General features: G+C 32.7%; 1 protein-coding gene across 13 annotated transcripts in view; it reads right to left on the reverse strand.

Annotated features, from left to right (window-relative positions):
- CDH18 (cadherin 18) overlaps nucleotides 1-27336 on the reverse strand; it is a 1109085-nt gene that overhangs the window by 29205 nt on the left and 1052544 nt on the right. For all 13 annotated transcript variants that reach the window (XM_064375899.1, XM_064375898.1, XM_064375888.1 and 10 more), the window contains 2 exons: nucleotides 18234-18355; nucleotides 2281-2398 (listed from right to left, as the gene is read on the reverse strand). In XM_064375899.1, coding sequence (XP_064231969.1) covers nucleotides 2281-2398; nucleotides 18234-18355 — 240 coding nt within the window. The remainder of the gene's footprint in view (nucleotides 1-2280; nucleotides 2399-18233; nucleotides 18356-27336) is intronic.

Genomic DNA, 27336 nt, shown 5'->3' on the forward strand with positions numbered 1-27336 from the left:
CAGTGATTCTAATAATGAAAAATGGATTTAAAAACTGAGGCTCAGAAGGCTTAGGGGCTGAATTTATGGAGCACAACCAAGTCTATTAACTTAAGCACATATTTTCAGCCATGTTTTAATATCTCCACCCAAAAGAATCGCTGTTTCTTTTTCTATCCAAGAGAAATTATTTCTGTTACTTATAATTTCAATACTCAAAAATTGTAAATGTATTCTTACAAAAATTTTAAACATTTTTCCCACTATACAACCATCCACAGACTTCTCACACTCAAGCTGGTATAGCTGATGTAAACTTCATTTGCATTGTTAAAAAAATGTACACACAAACTCCTTTAAAAGTGTGCATATATTTTTAGAAGAAAACCTATGTTAGTTCTGGCACTAGTAATGTCAAATCACTTAACAAGACATTTCAAATATAATAGGGAATAAGTGGCCAGGCGCAGTGGCTCACACTTGTAATCCCAGCATTTTGGGAGGCTGAAGCTGGTGGATCACCTGTGGTCAGGAGGTCAAGACCAACCCGGCCAACATGGTAAAACCCTGTCTCTACTAAAAATACAAAAAACTAGCCAGGTCTGGTGGTGGGCACCTGTAATCCCAGCTACTTGGGAGGCTGAGGTAGGAGAATCACTTGAACCTGGGAGGCAGAGGTTGCAGTGAGTGGAGATCGGGGTATTGCACTCTAGCCTAGGCAACAAGAGCAAAACTCCGTATCAAAAAAAAAAAAAAAAGAAAAAAAATATGTATGTAAAATTGTTAATTTAATTCACAAATTCTACATACAATAAATCTTGTACGAAGAACTTTTCATTAAGAATGTGAGATTCAACAACAGCAAAATTATTCTGTTTTTCTAAAAGTTCGGACTTATGCCTATGTAGGTTAAATAGCTTGAATTAAACACATCTTCAAATTTAAGTCAAATTTTCATTGTAATGTCATTAAATTCAAATTATTTTAAAAACATAAAATTTTTACTAGAATAGAAAAACATCCAACTGAAACATAAGTACATGGATCGACATATGATTTCAATCTCCTAAGAAAGCAAGTTAAGTAACCTCTGCCAAATTATATAATTCTTTGAAATATGGAAAAATATGATTGTTTGCAAGTTTCACATGTTTAATCATACTAACTATATTTAAGTTATAAGACAGCCTGTTCTAAGGTAGGTAAATGTACGTTAGTCAGTTAAATGCAATTTGTCATGCACAAACATACACAAATATTTATTCCCATAAGTGGAGCTGACATAGGGCCACTTAAAATGTGAGAGACAATTAAGCTTTGAATGTTCTTATAAATCTGATGGCTGTATGCACATTTTGATACTTTGTTATATTTAAAGATGTTTAGGGAAAGCGGGAAAAATGCTTTTGGCAGGTTGTCATTTAGTGACTTGCATTTGAAAATCTTCTCCTGGAAGTGAAGAGAGAGGGAATCCAACATTTACTTCAAAATGTGTGTGCCATTGATTTCTGCACGTGATTCTGAGGCAAGTGTTAAATTCTAAATAGCAGAATATTCAGATAAAAATAATCAAATATATAGTTTGGAGAAAGAGAAAGTTGCTCCTAATCAGAAAATTGCACATACTCTATGGCTTAATGTTTCCCTAAGGTATGAAGAATGACTTGTATGAAACCTTGAGAAATGTACAAAAGAGGACATCTAAATAATGAAGAAACTTCCATAGTAGTTACTAAATTATGGGATTATTTTTAACAACACAATACAAAGAGCTAAATAAAAATGATTCAAAAATTCCCAAAATGCTCTGCATACTTATGCATATCTTTCTACCCATATTTTGGACAATGTTCATAATAACAAGAGGAAATATAATTTGTACAGCACATCTTGATAGCCTTGTTCATACAAGATTATTGGAAGCACTGCATTTCCTTTACTAACTGTCTCTAGGATATATTTTTCATTTTTCCTAATTTGAATATTTTCTACCTCCAAGCAGTGGCAGCAGCTCTCATAAACAAGTTTGTCAGCTAAGATTTCTCTTAAAATTTGCCCAAGAGCATATTACATGTACGTTTCATGTTTAAAGATATGCTTCTGAATAAATTCAGTGAAAGTTATTTGTACATATGGCTCAATTTTAAATACAAGCTATTCACAGATCATAACACAGCAACATCAAACTGACTTTGAATACTGATTTGCAAGATGTTTGTGGGTATATAAGAATAAAGCCTATTACATATACGGTCAAAGAAGAAACCACAGAGATAAACAAATATATGTATATATGTTCACCTTCATTGTCCTTCAGAGTGAAGTTTGGATTTATGGGCAGGTGTTCATCAAGAAAGAAGTTAAACCTTGGTCCATTGGCAAAATCATCTTTATCAGTGGCACTGATGGTGTGAATAACCTAAAGAAAAGACATACACTAAATTGTAAATTTTATTTTGCTTATTCCCTTGATTTTAATTACATCGTATTCTTTCTGTTTAAAAAATACATTTAAAATATGTTTTATTCCAATGAGTTATTTTTTCAAATTCAGCTCATAAAATGATCAATTAAATTGCCCTGTCTTTGGATTAGAGTTTAGGAAAAACAGAGTATATAATTTCTAACCATTCATCACACTTTATTTTCTAGCATAGCACATACAATAAATTTTTTCTTAATCACCCATGGTACTGTGGGGTCAACTAGGTGCAATGTTTTCACATGAACACCTCTTGGAGGAGGCATCAAGTATTATTTGGACAAATATAAATATCCCAACGTTGATTCAAAACAGCTTATGAGTGTATGTTGGTCTACGTAGTAACTGTAAGAACGGTGGAATCTTGGTTTTATTATTTTTTCAAGAGACCTTTAAGATCATGATCCAGTCCCTGTATTTTACAGTTGAGGAGTCTGAATCCTGGAAAGATGGTGATGTGCCCCAAATCTCTAAAGGAATGGCAGAGGCAAAACAAGACCCTCAGTGATTTATAAATAACTTGTCTCTAGTGCTCAGGAGAAAGCAATTCTTTAAAATCTAGACTTACTGTACACTAAAAAGCAGAGTAAGTTAGAATTTATGGTGGTCCAAGAGAAGAACATGCATTTCAATAACTATGGCCAGTCTGCTCCTAAAAAATAAATATCAAAATAAACAGACAAAAACATATTTGCCTCTTTTGAAAATTACTGTTGTAATGCTTAGGTGTCTTCATTCAACCCTTTCCTTAGAAAAATGAGAAACAAAGAGAGGGTAGGTAGAGCTGTGACAATAGTATTTCCTGCTTCTGAAATACATTGTCTCATTTTAGAAACTAACATAATTTCTTAGAATATTATATCTAATTTCACCCAATTCAGTATTTCACAAGGGAGGTAATTCACCAAAGGGTGTCACAGTTAAAACCTAAATGTCTCTCCATGTTCTGAGCCCATTAGTTTGTCAGAAAGATGAGAAGGAAAATAAAATTACTGAGAAGTGGGAGTGAGTGACAGTAAAACCAGAAAAGCATGTGTTTTCATGAAGTGACAGTGAAGAAAGCACTTCAGGATACAAAAGAGATCAACTTCCTCATTCTGTTTACTGAACTCACTCTCGCCTCCTTTCCATCACTACTTAAAAGATACACGTTCGGCAAGATCCTATGTGCTTCTTACCCCGGCCTCCGCCTCCAGAGAAGTCTCTAGCCTTTGTTTCCCTCCATATTTACTTACAAGCTGAAAACCTTACTGTTTTCTTTGTCCATTTAAAGTACAACTAGTGTCTGGATAGATTGCTTTTCCTTTTGTTTGACTTGGAGTAGGAGAATACGTTGACGGATAATTAAAAACATGATGGCAATTCCAGTGCTGCCTCATCTGAGGAACATACCTACATTGGCTCCACATCAGTTACTTAATATAAAATTGAACTACTTGTCAATATTTTAAGTTTTTTAAGGGTTAAATGAGTATTTAAGCAGGTATCACATACTCCCTCACTTCCTCCAACACCTACAAATATTGAATGTTACCTCTCTTTTTTCCCCTTCATTGTAAAACAAATGTTCTATCTCCCCTTTCTCTTGAATTTTAGTGATTCTCCAGCGTGTGACCCTATTTTCTCTAGGATACCTTGTAACATTCTGATTGTAAGTTTACTTTTTATCTGAGGACAGAATTTTGGAGGAGATTGGTGAAGAACATTTCATTTGCGTTAACTGAGCTAGTTTATGTTTTCTGTCATCATTGCTGTGGGATTATTATTTTCTTTCCTAGCCATTTTAAAGTAAGTATATAAATTATTTTAATATTTTCTTAAATTTTACAAAAATGAGCTCATTATATCTGTTAAATTCTGATATAATGCATATTCTATTTTGTTTGTCAGGCATCTTTTTCACTTTTATGCAGATAATTTCAAATGCAAATTAAACAGGAAGCTCACGTATGACAAATGTGTTTTTTTAGGAGAGAAACTCCTAGTCTCCACATAAAAATGAGGATGTGATTATCATGTTTTGTTTAACAATGTCCCAAGCATCTTGAACTCTTACAGAATTGTTGATAGTGTATCTAAGCTTAAATTTTTAATAATTGTATTTCTGAAAAAAATTTTTCCAAAAACTAGAATGTTAGTCTGACTTTGTCCAAAATTTTGTCATATTTGCTCAGTCTGTGTTCTGTGTTGGCATATTAAATTTTTCTGTTTACAAATCACCTTGTCTCTTTCATCAGATAATAGAATTTACATTCATTGTTACCTTAGACTTTCATTAGAAAATATACCTGAGAAGTTAACATGTTTGTGGTTTTAGAAGTTGTAAATTTCTGGCAGATATCTAGATAATTAATAGGTTTCCATCATCAGTATTTTCTATCCCTTTGTCAGAATTGTGATTTATACACACCGTGTTACCTTGCTATCTTTCTGTGTAATTGCTTTAGTAATGTAAAATCCCTAACAATATCTTTTTTGATTCCTGTTTTTTCTAATTCAACACAAATGTTATTTCTCATATATATATGTGATCTAATTAGCACATAGAATGCTTATTTATTTTGAAAGATATCAAATAAATGATGTTACAAATTTAGTCTTAAAAAAGCAAAGGGTGAAAAAAAATGGAGAGTTGCTATTTATAAATAATTACTAGGGAGTTTTTTAATGATATCTTCAAATAAATGTATCCACTTTAAAAATATACTTTCTATTGTCTGTTAATACTAGAGTACTTTATTAGGGAAAAATCAGTATCACAAATATAGAAAATCTGTCTAATCTACAGATTTTAGATAGTGTTAGATTTGGCAAATAAACTTGATTGCCTTAAACATTTTAAAAAGAAAGGTTTTTTGTTTGTTTGTTTGTTTGTTGAGGCAGAAGCTTACTCTGTCACTCAGGATGGAGTGCCAGTGGCATAATCTCTCAGTCTTAGCTCACTGTATCCTTTGCCTCCTGGGTTCAAGTTATTCTTGTGCCACAGTGACCAAGTAGTTGGGATTACAGGCATGCACCACCACGCCCGACTGATTTTTTAATTTTTGGTAGAGATGGGTTTTTACCATGTTGGCCAGGTTGGTCTAGAACCCCTGGCCTCAAATGATCTGCCCACCTAGACCTCCCAAAGTGCTGGGATTACACGTGTGAGCCACCATGCCTGGCCAAGAAAGTTCTTAACTCAGAAATAGCAAATCAAATACCACACGTTCTCACTTATAAATGGAAGCGAGACAGTGGTGACAGAGCAACATAAAGGTGAAAATGACAGACACCAGGGACTCCAAAAGGGCAGAGAATAGGAAGGGGGAGTGTTGAAAAATAAACTGTTAGGCGCAGTGTTCACTATTTGTGTAACGGGTACACTACAGGCCCAGTCCCGACCTGAACACAACATACCCATGTAAAAAAATGCCCATGTAACCTCGCAATCTAAAAGAATATTTTTTTTAAAGACATAGTATGCTGTTTAAATTAATCAATGCATCTGCTTCAAAATATAATCCTTACTAGTATCTGCTTACATTTATTTGATAACATCAACTTTTGCTATTTAAATGAGCTTGATTTTTGACAGTAAAGAATCTCTATTGACCTAGTTAATTTTTTCACATAAAATTATACAGTTAATAATTGTATGTGGTTGAGGCAGAGAATAGTGTTATGTAATAAAATTTATTTTATGTGTTATTTTTGTACATTTATTTCTAATGAAAGAAAGAACACAGAGGAAATTTAATATGCATAAAATAGAATAGATTCCCTCTATTTTTTCAATGTTTCTACTTTAAGCATATCTAAATTTTTCTGCATTCATTTTACTTTGGGAACTGTCTTTAAATTTCATGCATGCATGCCTTTCTTTTTAATACTTTTCTTAGGCAATATACTTAAAAGATTTTTTTTTTTCAGAACAGGAAAATATATTAACTAAGAGAACTATATTGTTGCGGTTTACATTAGTATCACAATTTACCTGAAGTCTGCTGTTATTTGGGGCTTTAACTTTCACAAAAGGCCAATCTCTTTGCCATAGCTACATTCTGATACATTTAGATATGCAGCCTCCATAATAGAAATACCCATAATTCTAAAAGCAATTGTCATTAAAAGAGGAACTGCCACACAGCTTGGTAATACAAATATACTTCAGAAAACTGATTTCTCCAATTGTTGTTTAAATAGAGTTTCCTATTCCAACTCTGCATCACAGTGCATCAGATTTCTTCAGAAGAGTTTTCAACATATGGTTAAAGGAGTCAAAGGCTATAAAACAAAAGAATACAGATTGGGGCCATTTCACTCTGTAATGGGTTAATCACACGAGTAGAGCACATACATTAGTAATGATTCCTCTAAATGTGGATGCCACAAGCAATACTTAAAAACAATCTATTCTTCCGTCAATTAAGGATTAAATTTATTTTGGTGGAAGAGTTGAAAATGAATACACAAACAACATCATAAAAAGTTCAATTATCTTATAATCACATCTAAAATTGTTCAATGTTAAAGGCAACAATGGTAGCTAAATATATAGCGTTTTAAAGAGCAAAAGGAGTAACCACATAATCAACTTACAAAACTTATCAAAATGTTAGAATGTAGGGGTACTAAGTGTAGTAATTACCTTTTTGATAGGGTTAGGTTTTGTGTCCCCACATAAATCACGTTGAATTATAATCCCCTTAATCCCCACATGTCAAGGGAGGCAATTGGACCATGAGGGCAGCTTTCCCCCACGCTGTTCTGATAGTGAGTGAGTTCTCAGGAGATCTGATTTTTTTTTTTTTTTTGAGACCAAGTTTCCCTCTTGTCACCCAGGATGGAATGCAGCTGGAGTGCAGTGGCGTGATTTTGGCTCTCTGCTACCTCTACCTCCCAGGTTCAAGCAATTCTCCTACCTCAGCCTCCTGAGTAGCTGGGAATACAGGCAGCCACCACAACATCTGACTCATTTTTTTTGTATTATTAGAATAGCCAGGATTTCACCATGTTGGGTAGACTGGTCTCAAACTCCTGATCTCTGGTGATCCACCCACCTCAGCTTCCCAAAGTGCTGGGATTACAGGCATGAGCCACCATGTCTGGCTGATCTGCTGGTTTTATAAGGGGCTCATCCCCCATCTCTCAACACTTCTCTTTCCTGCAGGCTTGTGAAGAAGATGCCTTGCTTCCCCTTGGCTTTTCCCTGATTGTAAGTTTCCTGAGGCCTCCCCAACAAGGCTGAACTGTGAGTCAATTAAACCTCTTTCCTTTATATATTACCATGTCTCAAGCAGTTCTTTATAGCAATATGAAAACAGACTAATACAGTAAATTGGTACCATGGAGAGTGGGGCACTGATATAAAGATACTGAAAAATGTGGAACTGATTTTGGAACTGGGTAACAGGCAGAAGTTGAAACCCTTTGGAGGGCTTAGAAGACAAGAAGATGTGGGAAAGTTTGGAAATTTTTAGGGACTTGTTGAATGGCTTTGACCAAAGTGCGGACAGTGATATGGACAATGAAGTCCAGTCTGAGGATGGAGATGAGGAACTTGCTGGAAACTGGAATAAAAGTGACTCGTGCTATATTTTAGCAAAGAGACTGGTGGCATTTTGCCACTGCTCTAAAGATCTGTGAAACTTTGAACTTGAGAGAGAAGATTTAGGGTATCTAACAGAGGGAATTTTTAATAGCAAAGTGTTCAAGATGTATCCTGGGTGCTCTTAAAAGCATTCAGTTTTATGCATTTCGAATGGATGGTATGAAATCAAAACTTATGTTTTAAAGGGAAGCAGAGCATAAAAGTTTGGAAAATTTTAAGCCTGATAACGCAATAAAACAAAAAACAAAAAAACATTTTTTTAGGAGAAATTCAAGGTGGCTGCATAAAGTTGCCTAAGTAACAAGGAGCCAAATGTTAATCACCAAGACAATGAAGAAAATGTCTGCAGGGAATGTCAGAGGACTTCACAGCAGCCCCTCCCATCACCAGCCTAGAGGCCTAGGAGGATAAAATGATGATGGGCACCAGCCCAGGAGCTTGCTGTTTTGTGCAGGACTTGGTTCCCTGCATCCAAGCCATAGTTAAGAGGGGCCAATATACAGTTCAGGTCATTGCTTCAGAGGGTGCAAGCCCCAAGGCTTGGTGGCTTACATGTGGTGTTGGGCCTGAAAGTGCACAGAAGTCAAGAATTGAGGTTTGGGAACCTCCACTTAGATTTCAGATGGTCTAAGGAATGCCTGGATGACCAGCAGAAGTCTGTTGCAGTGGTGAGCCCTCATGGAGAATGTCTACTAAGGCAGTGCAGAGGGCAAATGTGGGGTTGGAGCCCCCACAACAGAGTCCCCAGTGGGGCACTGCCTAGTGGAGCTGTGAGAAGAGGGCTCCTATTCTTCAGACCCCAGAATGGTAGATCCACCAACAGCTTACACTGTGTGCCTGCAAAAGCTGCAGACACTCAATGTCAGCCCAATAAGCCAGGAAAGGGGTTGTACCCTGCAAAGCCACGGGAGCTGAGGTGACTAAGGCTGTGGGAGGCCACCTCTTGCATCAGTGTGACCTGGATGTGAGACATGGAGTCAAAGGAGATCATTTTGGAGCTTTAATATTTGACTGTACTGCTAGATTTTGGACAATCCTGGGGCCACAGTCCCTTCCTTTTGGCCAATTTCTCCCATTTGGAATGAGTGTATTTACCCAATGCCTGTAGTCACATTGTACCTAGAAAGTAACTATCTTGCTTTTCATTTTACAGGCTCATAGGAAAAAGGGACTTGCCTTGTCTCAGATGAGACTTTGGACTTGGACTTTTGGGTTAATGCTGGAATGAGTTAAAACTCTGGGGACTGTTGGCAAGGCATGATTGTTTTAGAAATGTGAAAAGGACATGAGATTTGGGAGGGGCCAGAGTGGAATGATATGGTCAGGCTTTGTGTTCCCATCCAAATCTCATCTGGATTTATAATCCCCACCTATCAAGGGAGAGATCAGGTAATTAAATCATGGGGGAGGTTTCCCTCATACTGTTCTTGTGATAGTGAGTTCCAAGGAGATGTGATGGTTTTAGAAGGGGCTCTTTCCCCATTGCTCAGAATTTCTCCTTCCTGCCACCTTGTAAATAAGGTGCCTTGCTTCCGTTTTACCTTCCACTATGAGTGTAAGTTTCCTGAGGCTTCCCCAGTCATGATGAACTGCGAGTTAATTAAACCTCTTTCCTTTATAAATCACCCAGACTTGGGCAGTCCTTTATAGCAGTATGAAAATTAACTAATACGCTTTAGAAAATAAGTAACAAATATATAAAGAAAGGAGAAATATTATGCAAATAAATGGTTAACGAGACTTATCAAAGAAGAAAACAACTTGTCAGATACACATCCCTCTCCAAAAAGTATAAAATAGAATAAGAATATGGTAATTGCATTTATAGAATAAGGTAAATCATATTGAGGACAGAATAAGATATGCATAGAATAAGGTAACACATGCATAGACTAAAGTAAATCATATTTAAAGGAGTTTGAAACTTATCTAGTCCTATATTTATAGAATTTCAGTCTTGGAAGGGCCCTGAAATTCTGACATTTATCGTTATTTTGGAGATGAAGAAAGAAACTGTTAATGTCAAATAATATCATTTCTTGGAAATGCTGTAGAGCTTTTTCAGTCAATGCAGAGGGTAAGACAGATGGCCCATACCAGCAATGTCACATTGAGAAGGGAGCAAGTCCTAGGGAGAATGGACAACTGAATCTGTATCATGAGAAACTGGTGGAAAATATAAAAGGTCAATAGAAAAATTCAAGGTTATAGGCCAGAAAACTGAGACCAGTGTTTTAAATTTGGGAGCAGATGTTCACATACAGAGAAAAAAAGTATCAATTGAGCCAAGAGCAAGGGCTCTGTGTTATCTGCCCAAATTTTCAGCAAAGTACATAGGTAGCATTGAACTAGCAACCATTGTTGTGCCACATGACGAGAATATAATTTATCCTTAAAGCTTTGAAATGATCTTGAAATTTAAACATATCATTTACTTGCTTATTTAAATGAATTTTTAAAATTATAGTTAGTTGGAAAACAATAATGTCTGATGGAAACAAGCTCATGCTTGATTATTTACATCATTATTTCAAATGATATTTTCAATTTACCAATTTTTAGATCTTTGTGTAATCTGAAAATCATAAAGATTCATTGAGGCAAAGGACCTGAGTTTTAAGAGCTGTCTTCTAGAGAGACAGTAGTTGAGTCCTAACAAGGTTGACATTTATCCTTAGGAGTCTTACTTTAAATGTGATGGTAAATGGTCTAGTGTTTCAAATTAATTTTCTAATTGTTTGTGGTATGAGAAGTCTAAGTAACATGTTTACACTGACCTGATAGTTAGCAAATTTGTTAATTTCATTCAAAAATTCTACCTGTGTGTAGCAGCATTGTCACTGTTGTTGTTATTATTAATGAGTGTTGAATTTTCACAAATGCTTTGGATTCTCCTGATTAGGCAGATTTTTATTTTTCATCATCTCAATTTAAAATATTATTTATTTTGGTTTACATGGTTTGCAAATATTTAATTTATGACATTTACGTCTATGATCGTGGAGAGAATAGCTCTAATTTCACTTATACCTTTTCATGTTAAGATTATGCTGGGATAATAAAATGTGCACAAAGATGATCCTGCCACCCTTTTTCTGAACTCTTGAATACCTTTTACAATTACTCGCATGATTTTCCTTAAATTTTTAGTAGAATTCACCATTAAAGCCATGAGAAGAGAATTTATTTGTGGAAAGGAGAGGTTTTTATTTATATATTTAATGCATTTAATAAAGACAAGTTTTTAATCAGTCCTTATTCTTTTCTTTTCTTTTCCTTTTTTATTTGAGACAGGGTCTTGCTTTGTCACCCAGGCTGGAGTCCTGTGGCATGATCACAGCTCACTCAGCTCAATGCAGACTTGACCTCCAGGGCTCAAGGGATCTTCCCACTTAAGCCTCCCAAATAGCTGAGATTACAGGCATGAGCCACTGAGCCCAGATAAATCTATTCTTGTATCAACTCTGATAAATTTTATTTTTCCAAAAAATATATGCATTATGTCTAAACTTTCAAATTTTAGTAAAATATGACAATGAAATATACAATTGGCTTTTGATATCTGTAAGGTCTATAGTTATCACTTCTTGATTTTTCCCAATATTCTTTATTTGCTCTATTTCTCTCTCCTTTGTCTTTAGCAGTTTACCAGGGACTTCTCTGGGTTTTCAAATAACTAAGCTGTGAACTTTTTAATGTTTTCTTTTGGATTATTTCCATTTCATTGAATTCACCGCATAAATATGTTATTCTATTTCATTTGGGTTAAACTGACTTATTTTTCTAACTTCTTAAGAGTGACTGCTTTGGCTTTCAATTTGCATTACTTTATCTTCCTTCCTATATGCATTTAAAATTATAAATTTCCCATTAATTATGATTGAACTGTTTCCTAGAAATTTTGATATGGACTTATTTACATTACCATTTCATTTAACTAGTTATTTCATTGAAATTTGTTTGTCTGAATAGACTCTTAGGTTACTTAGAAGTACATTCCTTTCTTTGCAATATGACTTTTTAAGAAATAGTTTTTATTGCCATCTAGCTATACTTATTGTAATCAAAAAAAATTAGGCCAAATTTGCTCATTATTAAACCTTGTGTTGTGGCCCAGCAGACAGTAAAATTTTGGTCAACATTTTGTATAAATTTTAAAGGAATGCATCATCTGAAGTTGGTATATTAGTCAATCAGTAAAGTTTTATAACAGTAATGTTTAATTTTTAATATTACTCAAATTTTATGTGAATATTCTTTCATTTACTTGGAAAAGTGTGTAAAATCTCTCAATTCAATAATACTTTGATTTGTTTATATAGAGGCAAGGTTGACAAGTACACATAAATTTAAAGTAGTTATTTCTAGCCAGTGTACAGACTATGTATGAATTTTTGTCTCATGTTTTGTTTATTTTTAGGTACCATTAATACTATCCATTCAAATTTTAAGTACTAAAATCTTTATTTTTATTGTTTGTGTAATGAGACAAAACTACATTTCTACAAGAAATATGAAAAACTATCATTCTAACTTTGAGTTTTACAAGCTTCAGACAAATTTCAAGATTATTTTGGCTCTATTACATTAGTTATAAACTTCATATTTTGTTAAAATTTACATTTAGCTTGGAAATGTGTCATTCTAGAATCCTTGAACATGCATCCTATGTGAAACAATTTTTAAAAAATCTTTGTGCTGTAACATATAGAAACCCATACACAGCAATTTTTCAAGTAATTAAATTATTCTAATGTTAATAAACGTTTTATAAACATAATTAATGTCAGGAATTAGAACTTTAAACACTGCCTTCTTTGGGATTATTTTTTAAAATTCCAATTTCTATTAGCTTGTTAGTTATATGTTCATTTACTATTTTTATTGGTTAAATTATAAATTACAAAATAAATTTTCAACTTATAAATTTTATTGCAAATTAATAGCTTATCAATTTCCTCAAAAGTTAAGAATTTAAAATATTTTAACTTCCTCTTACCTCCTTCCTTTCTTATGATTTCTTAGCCCACGTATACTCAGTCTATCTTAAACCCTCAGAAACTTTCATTTGCTCACTTATTAATTATTTAGTTCTGCCAATGATTGCTTTGTTCTTTAATGTATCTTGCCAATTAAGTTATTTTCATTTTTACTCAAAAAAGCTTTAGTGGCATTTCTGACTCATGCTAAATAATTTTCACATTTTTGTTTGCCTATGAGCTTTTCTTGACTTGACTTTTGAGGAATGTTTTTGGGAGAAATATCATTTATGGCTGTCAGTTATTTTCTAGCATCTGTTGGGTGTTATCCTTTTATTGTTTCCCAGCTTTAATTTTTCCTCATGAGAATCTCATTTATTATTTTCCTTTTGAAGGTATTTTTTAAAATTTTTAATTGAAACTTCTATTTTTAGGCAATTGAAGATTCATAGGTAGTTGTAAGAAATAATACTGTAGACCTCGTGTACTTTTATCTAGTTTCTCCCATGGGTAGCATCTTGCAAAACAATGTCACAACCAGGATATTGACAATAATAAGAACAACATACAGAACATCTCCATCACCATAAGGATCTCTCCTGCTGCCATTTTACAGCCACAACCACTCTACTTCGTCTTTACCCCCTCACCTAACCTCCAGCAACTAATAACCTGTTGTCTATTTCTGTAATTTTGTTATGGAAAATATGCTATTTCAATGAAATTATGCTTTATGGAAACTTTGGACATTGGCTCTTTCATTCACTCAGAACAATTTTCTAGAGATTCGTCCAGGTTATTGCATGTATTAATTGTTCATTCCTTTTCATTGCTCAACTGTATTATTATTATTATTGTATTTTAAGTTCTGGGGTACATGTGCAGAACATGCAGGTTTGTTACATCGTTACACACGTGCCATGGTGGTTTGCTGCATCCAACACCCCATTGTCTACATTAGGTATTTCTCCTAATGTTATCCCTCCTAGCCCCTACCCCCTGTTATCCCTCCCCTAGCCCCCCTCCCCACTGACAGGCCCAATGTGTGATGTTCCCCTCCCTGTGTCCTCATTGTTCAACACCCACTTTTGAGTGAGAACATGCCGTGTTTGGTTTTCTGTTCTTGTGTCAGTTTGCTGAGAATGATGGTTTCCAGCTTTATCCATGTCCCTGCAAAGGACATGAACTCATCCCTTTTTATGGCTGCATAGTATTCACAAAGTGCCACATTTTCTTTATTCAGTCTATCATTGATGGGCATTTGGATTGGTTCCAAGTCTTTCCTATTGTGAACAGTGCCACAATAAACATATGTGTGCATGTGTCTTTATAACAGAATGATTTATAATCCTTTGAATATATACCCAATAATGGGATTGCTGGGTCAAATGGTATTTCTATTTCTAGATCCTTGAAGAATTGCCACACTGTCTTCCAGAATGGTTGATCTAATTTACACTCCCACCAACAATGTAAAACTATATTTCACGCTATGAATTTACCACAGTTTGCTTAAACATTCACCTAATGAAGGATGTCTGTGCTGGTTACAGTCCGGGTTTATTATAAATAAAACTGCTATCAATAATTCTGCATTTTTTGTTGTATAAATATAAAATTTCATATCTCTGGGGGAAATGCCCAAGAATGCAGCTCTGAATTTTACGGTAGTTGCGTATTTAATTTTTTTATGAAACTGTCAACATACATTCCCCAGAAGCAGTGCCATTTTACACTCTCACCAAAGATGTAGAAATGATGTAATTTCTCCACAATTTACCACAAAGTTTAGCCCTTATGAGAGGCCTACAGTGACATCACATTGTAGTTTTAATTTCTATATACCCAATGTAAATAGAAATAAAGTAAAAAAAGATGTGGAATATCTTTTTATATGCTGATTGGCTCTTTCTAAGTCTTTGTCAGCAAATGTCTGTTCTTGTATTTTGCCATTTCCAAATTAGATTCTATCTTCTGTGTTTATTGTTGAGTTCTGAAAACTTTTAATAAAAGCAAACTATAGGACTATAAGTAGAAACTCTGTAGTTTGTCTTTTTATCACCTTAACAGACTTTTCCAAAGAGCAAAACTTATATTTTGATGAAATTCAATTTATCACTGTTTCCTTTTATAGATTATGCTTTTTGGTTTCAAGTCAAAGAATGCTTTGCCTCATCTTAGGTCCTATGATTTTGATTGTGGTATCCTATGTTTTTTCACCTTTTGCTTTTACTTTGCTAAAGTTTTACTTTAATGCACTGAGTGGTTTTGTTTCTCCTGTTTCTTGAGTGTTTGGCTTGACATTTTCATCAGTTTGGAATAACTTTCAGCTATAATCATCTTAAATATTATTTCAGTCCTATTCTCTTTCTCATATGCCTCTGAGAATTGAATAACTCACATGCCCCATATGTCTCTCATGCTCGCTCTTATATTTTCTTTTTATTTTCATGCTTCAACATGGGTTTTTTATTCCGACCTACTTTCCGGTTCCCTTTATTTTTCTTCCACTGTGTCTAAGCTGCTGTTATTACCAATAATTCAGATACTGCACTTTCTTAAATTTAAATTTTCCATTAGAATGTTTAACATTTTTTCTCATCAATTATGCTTTTATAATGTATTTCAAGAAAATGATGTTAGGATATATGCATCCATTTTTGATAGAATTGAAATAAGATTTGCCAAATATTTTATAATATATTTATACTGTAAAATTATTTACTGGTTTTGAAATCATTGTATAGAAAATATTTAAGCGTATAAAATAATAATCTTAATATATTAAGTGAGTAAAAGATATAAACTGTACAATGCTTTCAAATATAACTTTGTCATCATTCATATTTCTAATTTTCTCATGGGAAATTTTAAATTAAATAAGCAGTAGGTCATATTATCCTGAGGCTATCACTGTATTTTTAGTTTCTGTGTAACAAAATACTACCTAACTTAGCTTGTTTGATGGTTAATATTGACTGTCAACTTGATTGGATTGAATGATACGGAGTATTGTTCCTGGGTATGTCTGTGAGGGTGTTGCCAAGGGAGATTAACATTTGAGTCAATGGACTGGGAGAAGCAGAACAACCCTGAATCTGGGAGGTCATAATCTAATCAGCTGCCACAGGGGCTAGAATAAAGCAGAAAGAAGATGGAAGAGCAGACTTGCTGAGTCTTGTGGCCTTCATCTTTCTCCCATGCTGGATGCTTCTTGCCCTCGAACATCATACTTCATGCTCTTCAGCTTTTGGGTTCTTGGACTTACACCATTAGTTTTCCAGGGTATCTCGGTCCTGTGGCCACAGATTGAAAGCTGCACTGTTGGACTCCCTACTTTTGAGGTATAGGTACTGGGACTGGCTTCCTTGCTCCTTCACTTGTATACAGCTTACTGTGGGACTTCACCTTGTGATGGTGTGAGTCAATACTCTTTAATAAAATCCCCTTCAAATATACATCTATTCTATTAGTTCTGTCCCTCTAGAAAACTCTGATGAAACATTATGTTAACTATAAGAAACCTAACTTAGGAATATAATTTTAGTAACAAATAGCTGAGTTTCAGCCAATGACAAGACAGCCAACTGGTCATTTGATGTCCAAATAAAGCAAACATCTAGCTGCAGCCAATTAAGTAATTTCTCTACTTGGCTTCTGTGTTCAGCCTATGAAAGCCTGTAGCTCACACTGCTGGATGCAACTCTAAACTTCTTCTAATTCTGAGTGCAGCCCAACTTGTGACTCATTCTTTGCTTAAATAAACTCTTTTAAATTTATTATGTCTAGAGTATTTTATTTTAACAACAGTGAACATGACAAAAGCTTTATGTTAAAAAACCAGCCATTCAGTTATATATACATACATTTTTCCCCGGACAGTATTAAAAATAAATAGGTAATGATTACTTTAGCAAGCCTCTATTAATTGTCCCTCATACACAAATACACAAAGGTATGTTTCTCAGGAGTATAATTTCAGCAGCAGTTTCAAAATGACTTGGTATGGTTTTGGAAGGTATACTCATTCTGGTTAGCTAAAGACAATAACAGAAAGGGTATATTTTGGCCTATACCCTTTTCACTTCTGGATTCATTCATAGCAGATAGATTTTAAGGTGCTGCTCCTGGAATGCACACTTTCCCGTAATCCCTTTCGCTTCAGTGTGAGTATGACCTGTGTCTTGCCATATGACCAGAATATGGCAAATGCGTTGATGCATCACTCACTTAATTACATTTTATGAGACTGTTTTGCCTGCAGACTTGCTTCTCTTATTTGCTTGATGAAATAAGTGGACACATTGAGGAGGGCTAAATGGCAAGCAACTACTGGTGGCATCTCAGAGATATGGGCAGCCTTGAGGAGTGAAGGAAAGTCTTGACTCTCTCAGGTCTGTATCTGAAAGAAACTGAATGCTGCCAACAGCCCTGTGAACTTAGAAGAGATCCCCAAGGGAGAAGACGGCCCTAGCAGACACCTTGACTATAGTCTTGCAAGACCTCTGCAAAGACCCAACTAAGCCATGCACAAATTTTTTACCCATAGAAACTGTGAGATAATAAATACATTATGTTTGAAGTTGTGTATTTTGTGTAATATCTTATACAGCAGAAAAACAAATGCACATCCCTGTTCAGTCTCCTACTTGCTCTACTTGCTATGGGCAATCAGTCTTCCAAATTGTCATGCTTCTTTAACTAGAAGCCACATGACATCCAGTCTCTTTCCCCATGTTCCAGTTCCTTCTTCATTCTCACCACCGTATTAATACATATATACTCTTCATGTTTTTAAAATGAACCATACTTTAGTATCACCATCACTCAATCATCATTCCTGTGTCACTCCTGCAGATCCTCCAAAATAGACCAAGCTAGTTCCTCTGCCACAATCAAGTCCCTCAGCCTCCTCACTTAAAGTAAGGCTGGCCATAAAGCAGTCAATATAATTGTATTGATATAATTTGTGCATCATTCATGAATGAATTCATTTTTTTTTGAGTTACATTTTTGAGCCAAAGAAAATTCAATTGCTATGATTCTCAAAAATTACTTGGTACTTAAAGCTTTATTAAATTATTTTCATTGAGTACAAAAGTACACTGTGTGCTTTGGAGGATTATACCAAAGAATAATAAAAATAAAGCTGCTTGCATTTCTTCCATTCAAATGAGGAGGAAGGAAACAATTAACTTACCTGGCCAGGCTTAGAATTTTCACAGACAACAATATCATATTCCCTGGCAAGTTCAGGTGGATTGTCATTGACATCCAGAACTCTAATACCGACTGTTGCATGGCTCAGCAAATCAGGATTATCTGCAAAATACACAGGAATGTATTTAGTATTTCCATGCACACTTTAGAGACTAGGTTTAAAACAAATCCCTTTAATACTGCAGTTTGTCGCTAGTTTCATATGCTGTACCAGGACTTTTGGCAAAAGACAACTTTATGAAGGTGCTCTTTGCTAGAACTCATTAACTTACAGAAAAATGAAAAATGAACACCAAGGCATGACATGACTGCCAAAATGATATTTTGTAATATCAAGGAAATTACATGTTATCAGGAACTTGAACGGGAGAAAGTTGTCAGAATTCGTTGTATGCTGTCAGGGTCTACAGGATGAACAATTGGTTTCATCACTAATATAAGAAAAACACAGCAGTTGGTAAAAAATAACTACATAATCTTTTAAAAAAAAAGTTTAATGTTCAAATCTAAATACACTCAGAGAAAACAAAAAATAAATTTTTTTACACAAAGGATCATTTTCTTATGGCAGAATATATGCAGTGTGAGGTGTTAAGTCAGACTTGGGGAACAATAATGAATAACTGAAATCAAAATTTAGCATGAGATTCACACATGCAATTTACATGTAACTCTGGTAGACAGCAAAATATATTCAATGGTTTCAAATACATCTTAAACTATGTCTTTTCATTTTTTCAGTGGGTTTATTAATTCTGAGATGTAACAAGAATGTAAATGTCTGGTTTATTTTACAAGTCAAATCTAGAGATTCAGAAAACATAATGAGTAAATTAAATCACTCTTTCTGGATTTCTCTCTGCTAATATATCTGTCATTCTCTGAAACAATTGAAAATTTAAATTATAACAACATAGTAATACACTCATAATAAGACTAGTAAAAAAGACACAACCACATTAGGAAAAAGGCAATAAATATAGAGAAGTTATTCACAATCGTAAGAAAATAGATGAGTTAAAAAGTGTAATAAGAAACTCTAAAATAAATAGAAAATCTAAGTAGCATTTTATTAAAATAACTAGAAAAAAATAAATTTTTCAGTCAAGAATTAATTTTTGCAAAGAGAGAAAAAAGTCATCCCAGATGTTTTTACTTAAAGAAACAGGTAATTACAGTCTACACATTTTACCCCTAGAAAATATAAGAAAGAGGAAATATTTCACAACTTCCATATATTTATTTCTTTGGCTTGTAAAACTTTGAAACCAATACTAGACACTGTCACTCAGGAGATATATTAGGTGTCAACTGTCTAAACAGAATAATAGTAAACACACTCCACTGAATTGTTAAAATCATTCTTGATCAATTTTGTTCCAGGAATGTTTGTTTAGTTGAAACAATAAAAGAAGGAAACAAACAAGAAACAAACAAGAAAGGCAGAGGTGAAGAAGGGAAGTAAATTTTCATAAAGATAAAAGTTATTCACAAATTAGTGAATTAAAAAAGGAAAAAAGCATATATATACTCACTCAAGAACATATTAAGAAATGCAAAAAATAAAAAACAATATGTGTATATTCTAAAAAGCAGCCAATAAAACATAACAAATGACAATAAAAATTATATAATACATTATTCTTAATGGTAAGAAGAATTAATTAACATAAGCTAAAGGGACCTATGAGTAAATTTAACAAAGTGTATGAAAGACCTGTGTGCAGAATACTTTACTGAATTTCATTTAAAAAGATGTAAAGAAATTAAGAGCCCCTATGTCTGTGGTTAAAGAAACAAAATATCACAAATAAGGCCAGACCATCCAGATTGATGGTATTTTCAATGTAATCTAATACAAATCCAATGAGAGTTGTTCATAGCAATTGAAAACTGCTTCTATTATTTACAATCACTAAGATAATTCAGACTTGTATGAAGAAGAGGAATAAAGCAGAGTTATGGGTCAGGCGCAGTGGCTCATGACTGTAATCCCAGAACTTTGGAAGGCTGGGGCAGAAGGATCACCTGAGGTCAAGTATTCCATACCAGCCTGGCCAACGTGGCAAAACCACGTCTCTACTAAAAATACAAAAATTAGCCAGGTATGGTTGTGCACACCTGTAATCCCAGCTACTGGGGAGGCAAAGGCAGGAGAATCGCTTGAACCTGAAGGCAGAGGTTGCAGTGAGCCAAGATCCTGCCACTGCACTGCAGCCTGGGTGACAGGGCAATACTCCTTCCCCCCGCCCAAAAAGAAAACAACAAAAAAGCAGAATTGCTCTACAATTTATCGAAGCTTACTACACTTAACACTCTATGACTGTGTCACAGGGATAGACAAACAGAATGGAAACACAAAACAGAACCCAGCGAATGATTCACTATACAAAGAAATTTAACATATGGTGATGATGGCATTGTAGATCAACGTTGAAAGTATGGATTAATCAATAAATAGTACAACTTGTTATTCATATAATGATAATAGTAGTAGTAAGCATAAGAATAATGACATTGACCTTATGCTACACTTATACAAAAATATATTTAAAATAGTTAAATACATAAATATATAAGGCAAAATTATACATATTTTGGGAAAAAAAGCTAGCATTAATATGTGCACTTAAGTTACATGGACGCTTTCAAAACACAAAATTCACTAACACATGAAAGAAGCATTGATAAATTTGATTGCACTAAAGTATGATTTCTTAGTTTCTCCAAATATATCATGAAGAGGAAAATAATTACAATATGAACGAATACATTTGTGTCACTTGTATCTATAATACAAAATATAATATATTGAAACAATTCTAAAAGCCAACAAAATATAAAAATGGGCAAATGTTAATGGCAAACATTTAATAGAAGATAATATAAATAGCAAATAAACATGAAAATATTCAGTCTCATTAGTATGGAAAAACGTGTGTTAATCAAAATAAGTTAACATTTAACACAAGCCAGACTAATACAATATTACGAAGTTTGACAAGATTTCTCCTGGTACTGGATTGAATATAGTCAAAGAAAAATCTATCAATTGAAGTAACCCATAAGGAATAACTTTTATATTCTCATGCCCTTGATCCAGTAATTTTCCTGATTTATATTTATAGGAAAACTCTAGAATACATATAATATCAGTCCAATTAATGGCAACAACAAAAATAGGAAAATAAAAATATCCAACAACCCCTGAATAGATACAAAGCTTTGACACATTTATATCATACAGAAAATAAATAAATAACAACATAGCCTCTACGTAAAGCAATCTTAGAAACTTATGGTTGTTCTTAGAAATGTTTCAGAAGACTTCAGTCAAGTATTGTGACATTTTGTAAAAATAGAAAACAAACAACATATAAAACTAAATAACATATTGTAAAATTAATAAGATAATGTTTAGGATAATTCTTTTGTAACACTAATTCTTCAGTACAGAGATGTGTTAAAATCTGTTTATTATTGCATTTTGCAACATCTTTGTAGATATCAAATATGACATTAAATATACATTAAAAAGTTAAAAGGCATCTTGAAAGTAATACATACTATCTTCATATACAATCATAATATTAGCATAGTTAATATTTGATTATCTATTTATAGCAAAAGATAATGTGATGCTTATATATTATATTAATTATATATTACATTGATAAATGAAAATAAACATTAAATGAAATTACTTGCTTTAAATATGTTTACTTATGAAAATGTTTAAACTTCTTTTAGAAACTAATACTATTACTTTATCTTTTTATTACATTATTTCAAAACTAGCAGACTATTTTTCAAAATGCTTACTTTATAAATTATAAGAAATTCAAATTGACATAGTTTCAATGACTTATCTTGGCAAAGTAAGGGTTATATTCTACTTCTTTTGCCTATTACCACTACATATATATATATATATATATACACACACACATACACACACACACATATATACACACACATATATATGTATATATGTATACATAAATATATATGTATATTTCTTGTCTAAATAGCATAAATGATTTTCTTTTGTATTCCTATATCTCCCAATTTTAAGCAGACAAAAGAAGTCTGTTTTAAAAATCCAGGGTAAGAATAATTTTGTAAGATCTAGTCATAGGTATCATCAACCTTACTTTTTCCTGAGTAAATAGCTCTCTGTTCTTTTCAGAGAAGGCAGGGTTAAAGCAACTCCAAAGAAGTAAGAAACTGTGTTTTATATGAAAGGATTCTGGAAAAACCACAACCTGAGGAGGAAATTTGAATAAAAGGACAAGTAAGCAGTTGACTGTTATCTGCTGTCACCTCTCACTCTCCTACCTCTGCCTTGTTGAAGCTTTCTCCTGGAACTGGAAGGTCTTTTCATGCATTCCACACTTGGGCATAGGAAACTAAATCCTTCTACTTCAAAATACACTCTTTTCATTATGACTTGATATTATTTTACAAGTACTGTAAATACTGATTGTGTATACTGTAAATAGTGATTGTATATTCCTAATATACAATCACTATTCTGTCACAATGATTAAAAAGCATAGCATTTGGGATCAGGCAAATATCAGTTTTTTCTGTAGACCTACTACCACTCTGTGTCCTGTAGGAGACCAAATTCAATCTTATTTTATTGATCATGTGACTCATGATACTGCCTGCCCTATCAGGGGCAACAATAAAAGTTATAAAAAACAAAATGTTAGAGTAAGTTTACTGTAATTTCTGATGCAAATTCAATAACTGCTGTCTGTTACTAACAGTAGGATGATGTATAAAATTGTGGCTGTGATTTCAGACACTTAGGGCTGAAAACTCACTATAGTTTTATAGTCACTTGTAGCCTTCTTGTAAACATTCTTGTATTTTATGTTATTAGATATTTCCATATTTGTGAATAGAAAAGGATTCATGGCTGTCTATATATTATTTCTCATGTCCTTGGGCTAGTATTTTACCCTTTGAATGTCAATCACTCTACCTATACAATGTATTCATGGGATTTACAAACATTTAGCTAAAGCTAAAATTGGATCATTCCCTAAGGTCTTAAAACACTATTTTTTTATTGTTATTATTATTTTTAATTTGTGCTTCATTTCTAGAAAACAATTCTCATATTCTTTTGACAGAAGAGTAAATAAAATATATTGAAATCATGCAAACTTAAATATAAATCCTATTCTCAGTACTATTCAGGAGCAAGAACTTTGATAAGTAATTTGCAATTTATTGAAGTGCCTTAATTATTTCATCTTTAAGCCTATAATAAGATTTATTTGACTTGCCAAGTTGTCTTTTTGAGAAACAATTATGGTAACTATATCAACTTTATAATATTGAGCCTGGGAAAGAGCAGAATGTACATCTTAATTATTTCTGAATATTAAAACAGAAACAAAGCCAAAATACATGCATGTAATTTCCAGCACAAACTATACTATATAAAAATCATCTGTGCTTTACACAACACTAATACAACAGGAACTCATGTCATCAGAGTGCCCCCTCTAGAGACAGCGATACAGAGGAATTGTTATTCACTGCAAGTGCAAGCTGTATGCTACAATATTTAGAATATCTTTTATAACTTGAGAAACAATAAATTTTATCCAGTGATTACTTTTGGAAAGACTGGTATGTGTGCAACACTATGATAGGTTCTAGAGAACACAGAACAACAAAATATGCTATTCTTCCAGATTTCCCACTATCGACATTGAATGGAAAAAATAAATACTATTTTTTTCTTAAATTTAATAACTTAAATGTTTAATTTACTTTTGGCCCAAAGCCAATATTATTTAAATATGTGTTGCCCCCAACAATCTAAAACATATTTATTAGCATATGCCTACTAGGGAATTTGGTAGATTTCTAATCTGATTATTCATATTCTAAAATTAGTATTAAAAATATTTGTCAGATACACAAATAGGTTAGTATAATATTTCCTATAATTTTGCAGTTTATTTTCCTAAAAATATGCTTTTATTGCTTTTTTTATGAAAATTCACTCAAAATGAAAAGCCTTATCTACTGCTATAATAACAAGTTACAGAGAATATGAATTTAAATAATCATATTTATAGCTGTATAAGTTTCATAAATGCCCATGAGAATAAAGATGGTTTATAAATTGTATTTTTGGTCTCTCTGATTTAGTTTTCTATAAAATGATTTTCTTAAAGGGAAATTTATGACTAAAATTATCCTCACTCTTTAGAATACTTACTGTGGGCTGATGCTGGAACATTTTAACATACTTGGTAAATATTTTGTTTGTTAACAAATATGTTGAATTATTTTCTTTAATGAATATATAAAAATAAATTTTGCAAACAGGTGCTCAAATGAAAATGTAAACTTTCCACTTAAGTGTATTTATTTGATTTGAAATGAGAGTAGTTTTTCTGCTTTAAAATCTTGTATATGAAAGTCATATTTAAGTTTTAGGTAGAAAAAGTTTTAGGAGAAAATCAATTAATACATATTATAAACTATAATATTATTAAATCTATTTAAACAATAATTTACGTGTAAAGCTCTAACAATGCCTGGTACATGCTGGTGCCACTAATATACCTCTTTCCTCTTTATTTCTTTATATATTATTTAAATATTAGTTTAAAAATAAATCACAAAATGTATTCAAAATAATTTGCTTTAATTGACATGTAATTGATATGTATATCATATATAATAAATTACTCCTTAAATATCTCTTTACTATAGTCACGTAAAAAGTTTTAAAATGGGAATTCTAAGAATTTCATGTGATAGAAAGCTAAACCAACTCTAAGTGTTTTAGGTCTCTTATTTCATAGTAAAGGAGCATAACACGTGTAGAAATATTTCAAAAATTACAAAGCATTTAGAAACACATCAAACAAAATTTATCCCATGTATTTATTCAACTGTTGTCAGTTTATGATAAGTGATCTCATTAATTATATAGTTATCATACACGTTCTAGATGGAAGTGAATTACTTAAAATGAATCTTGACTTTTTTCAAGACACTGTGTTGTTCCAGTTGCCTATAAATCCTCCAATAATTCCTTATATATTGTTAATATTATTGCCTGAGAGTAACATGAGTTGGAAGCTTTAAAATGTAAGCTGTGCCACTGCTGTTAGGAATGAACACTTTGTTCCATTAATCAAAAGTATAAAGTCAAAGTTATTTATCTCTACTTGAAAGTAATTACATTGAGATGATATAAGGAATTTTATTGATTATAAAATAAATGAAAAGTATGTATTCTATTCTTGTAAAAATGTCACAATTGGCCCACTCAATTATACAAGAGAATTGAACAAATATAACATTTATTTTCTACTTTTTACAATAATTCCATTTTAACATTTTTTTTTTTATCTTGGCCTAATCATCTTAAATGGCTGTGAACATTTCTTTCATCTTTGTAGAGTATACAGGATTTACCTTGTGATCAACTCTTATGCTGTCTTTTGCACTTGTAATTACAATCATGTTTTTAATGCTGTTTAGAACTTTGCTAACAAAGTAGATTATAAGTTTATTCGTTCGTTTTCTGGGTGTGCCAGCTAATTATAATAAAAATGTTCTTATCAGATAGCATTAACATCAGAAAATAATAATGTTAATTAAAACAAAGCAGCTACTATGTAAAAGAATTAATAAAAACAATGATCCATATATATTTTAAATGTTTGTATGAAAATACCTATGCAACAATCTTGCATGTTCTTCACATGTACCCCAAAACCTAAAATGCAATTAAAAAAAAAAAAGAAAATACTGAAATGCATAATTATTCACCAAACTGCAATCTCTCAAGGTAGGAGTATGACCGTAACTCTGAGAACAGATCTGTTGCTGCTCAGAGTTAAGGCCACCATTCTTGTAAAGATAACACACATTGAGTAATTTATGAAGTTATTTATGAAGTCCAAAATTGATTGGTTCTAAGTGAAGGAAGAACTTGAAGATTCTTTCAAAACATTAAGTGTAGCAACACTTCTGACCCTATAAAATTACTGGAGATTTTATAATTGCCTAATTGTTCTCCTTAATTGCAACATAATTTTAGCAAATCACTTTTAATAAATCTTAGGAAACTTTCAACTTAAAGTACATTACACAGATTCTGAATCCATTATGTGCATATATCCCATTATTTTGTTTAATATTTAAATAAATTACATAATAAGAAGTTTGACTGGTTTGGAAATAAAACTAAAAAAATAAATCCACTTTGGTCAGGAAAGAGCAACTGATTAAAACTGGCCTGCCATCACCATGGACTAAAGTGGAATAAAATATATAAAGTGGAAAATAGATAATGTGACAAATACTCTCTGTGAGAAGAGAGCTACAAAAGCACAACCCCAGGACTTTCTTGAGCTTTGATAATACATTCATTATGACCAGGTGAGGGATACCCCAGGAAGAGAAAACTGATTGCTTAACATAAAAAATTAGTGAATATAATTCACTGCACACATTCAGTACACACAAAATAAAAGTTAACAAATAAGACATTTTTAACAAGAAATAAAGAACGCTTAGCAAATTACAAATAGAAGGGACTTTCTCAACCTGAACAAATCTATTCACTAAAAACCTATAACTATGATCACCCTTATCAATGAATATTGAATGCTTTATCTGAATCAATCAGAAATAAACAGAAATGTAAAGATACATGCTCTCAGAAATTCTCCTGAACACTATCTTTAGGGTTAAAGTAAGTAGTAAAACAGGTAACAGTTATGTAAATTGTAAAAGACAAAACAAATTTATCTTCTTTCAGAGCCAGAATGATTATCTATGAAGAAAATATCATATAAGGTACAAATAACTATTAGAATTATTAAAACAGTTTAGCAGTATCACAGGATATAATTACAGTATTTACATATATTTCTATAAGAATGAAAATAAAGGAAGATTTTCACATCTAATTTATGTAAAATGAATAAACAAGAAAACAAATATGTGAAATATTTGTATGCTGAATTCTACATATATTACTATGAGAAAAGTTTAAAAAACCTAGATAACTAGAAACATATACTGTGTTTATT

The sequence above is a fragment of the Aotus nancymaae genome, unplaced genomic scaffold, assembly GCF_030222135.1.
Source record: "Aotus nancymaae isolate 86718 unplaced genomic scaffold, 86718_ANA_hifiasm-v0.15.2.pri h1tg000014l, whole genome shotgun sequence".
Lineage (NCBI taxonomy): Eukaryota > Metazoa > Chordata > Mammalia > Primates > Aotidae > Aotus > Aotus nancymaae.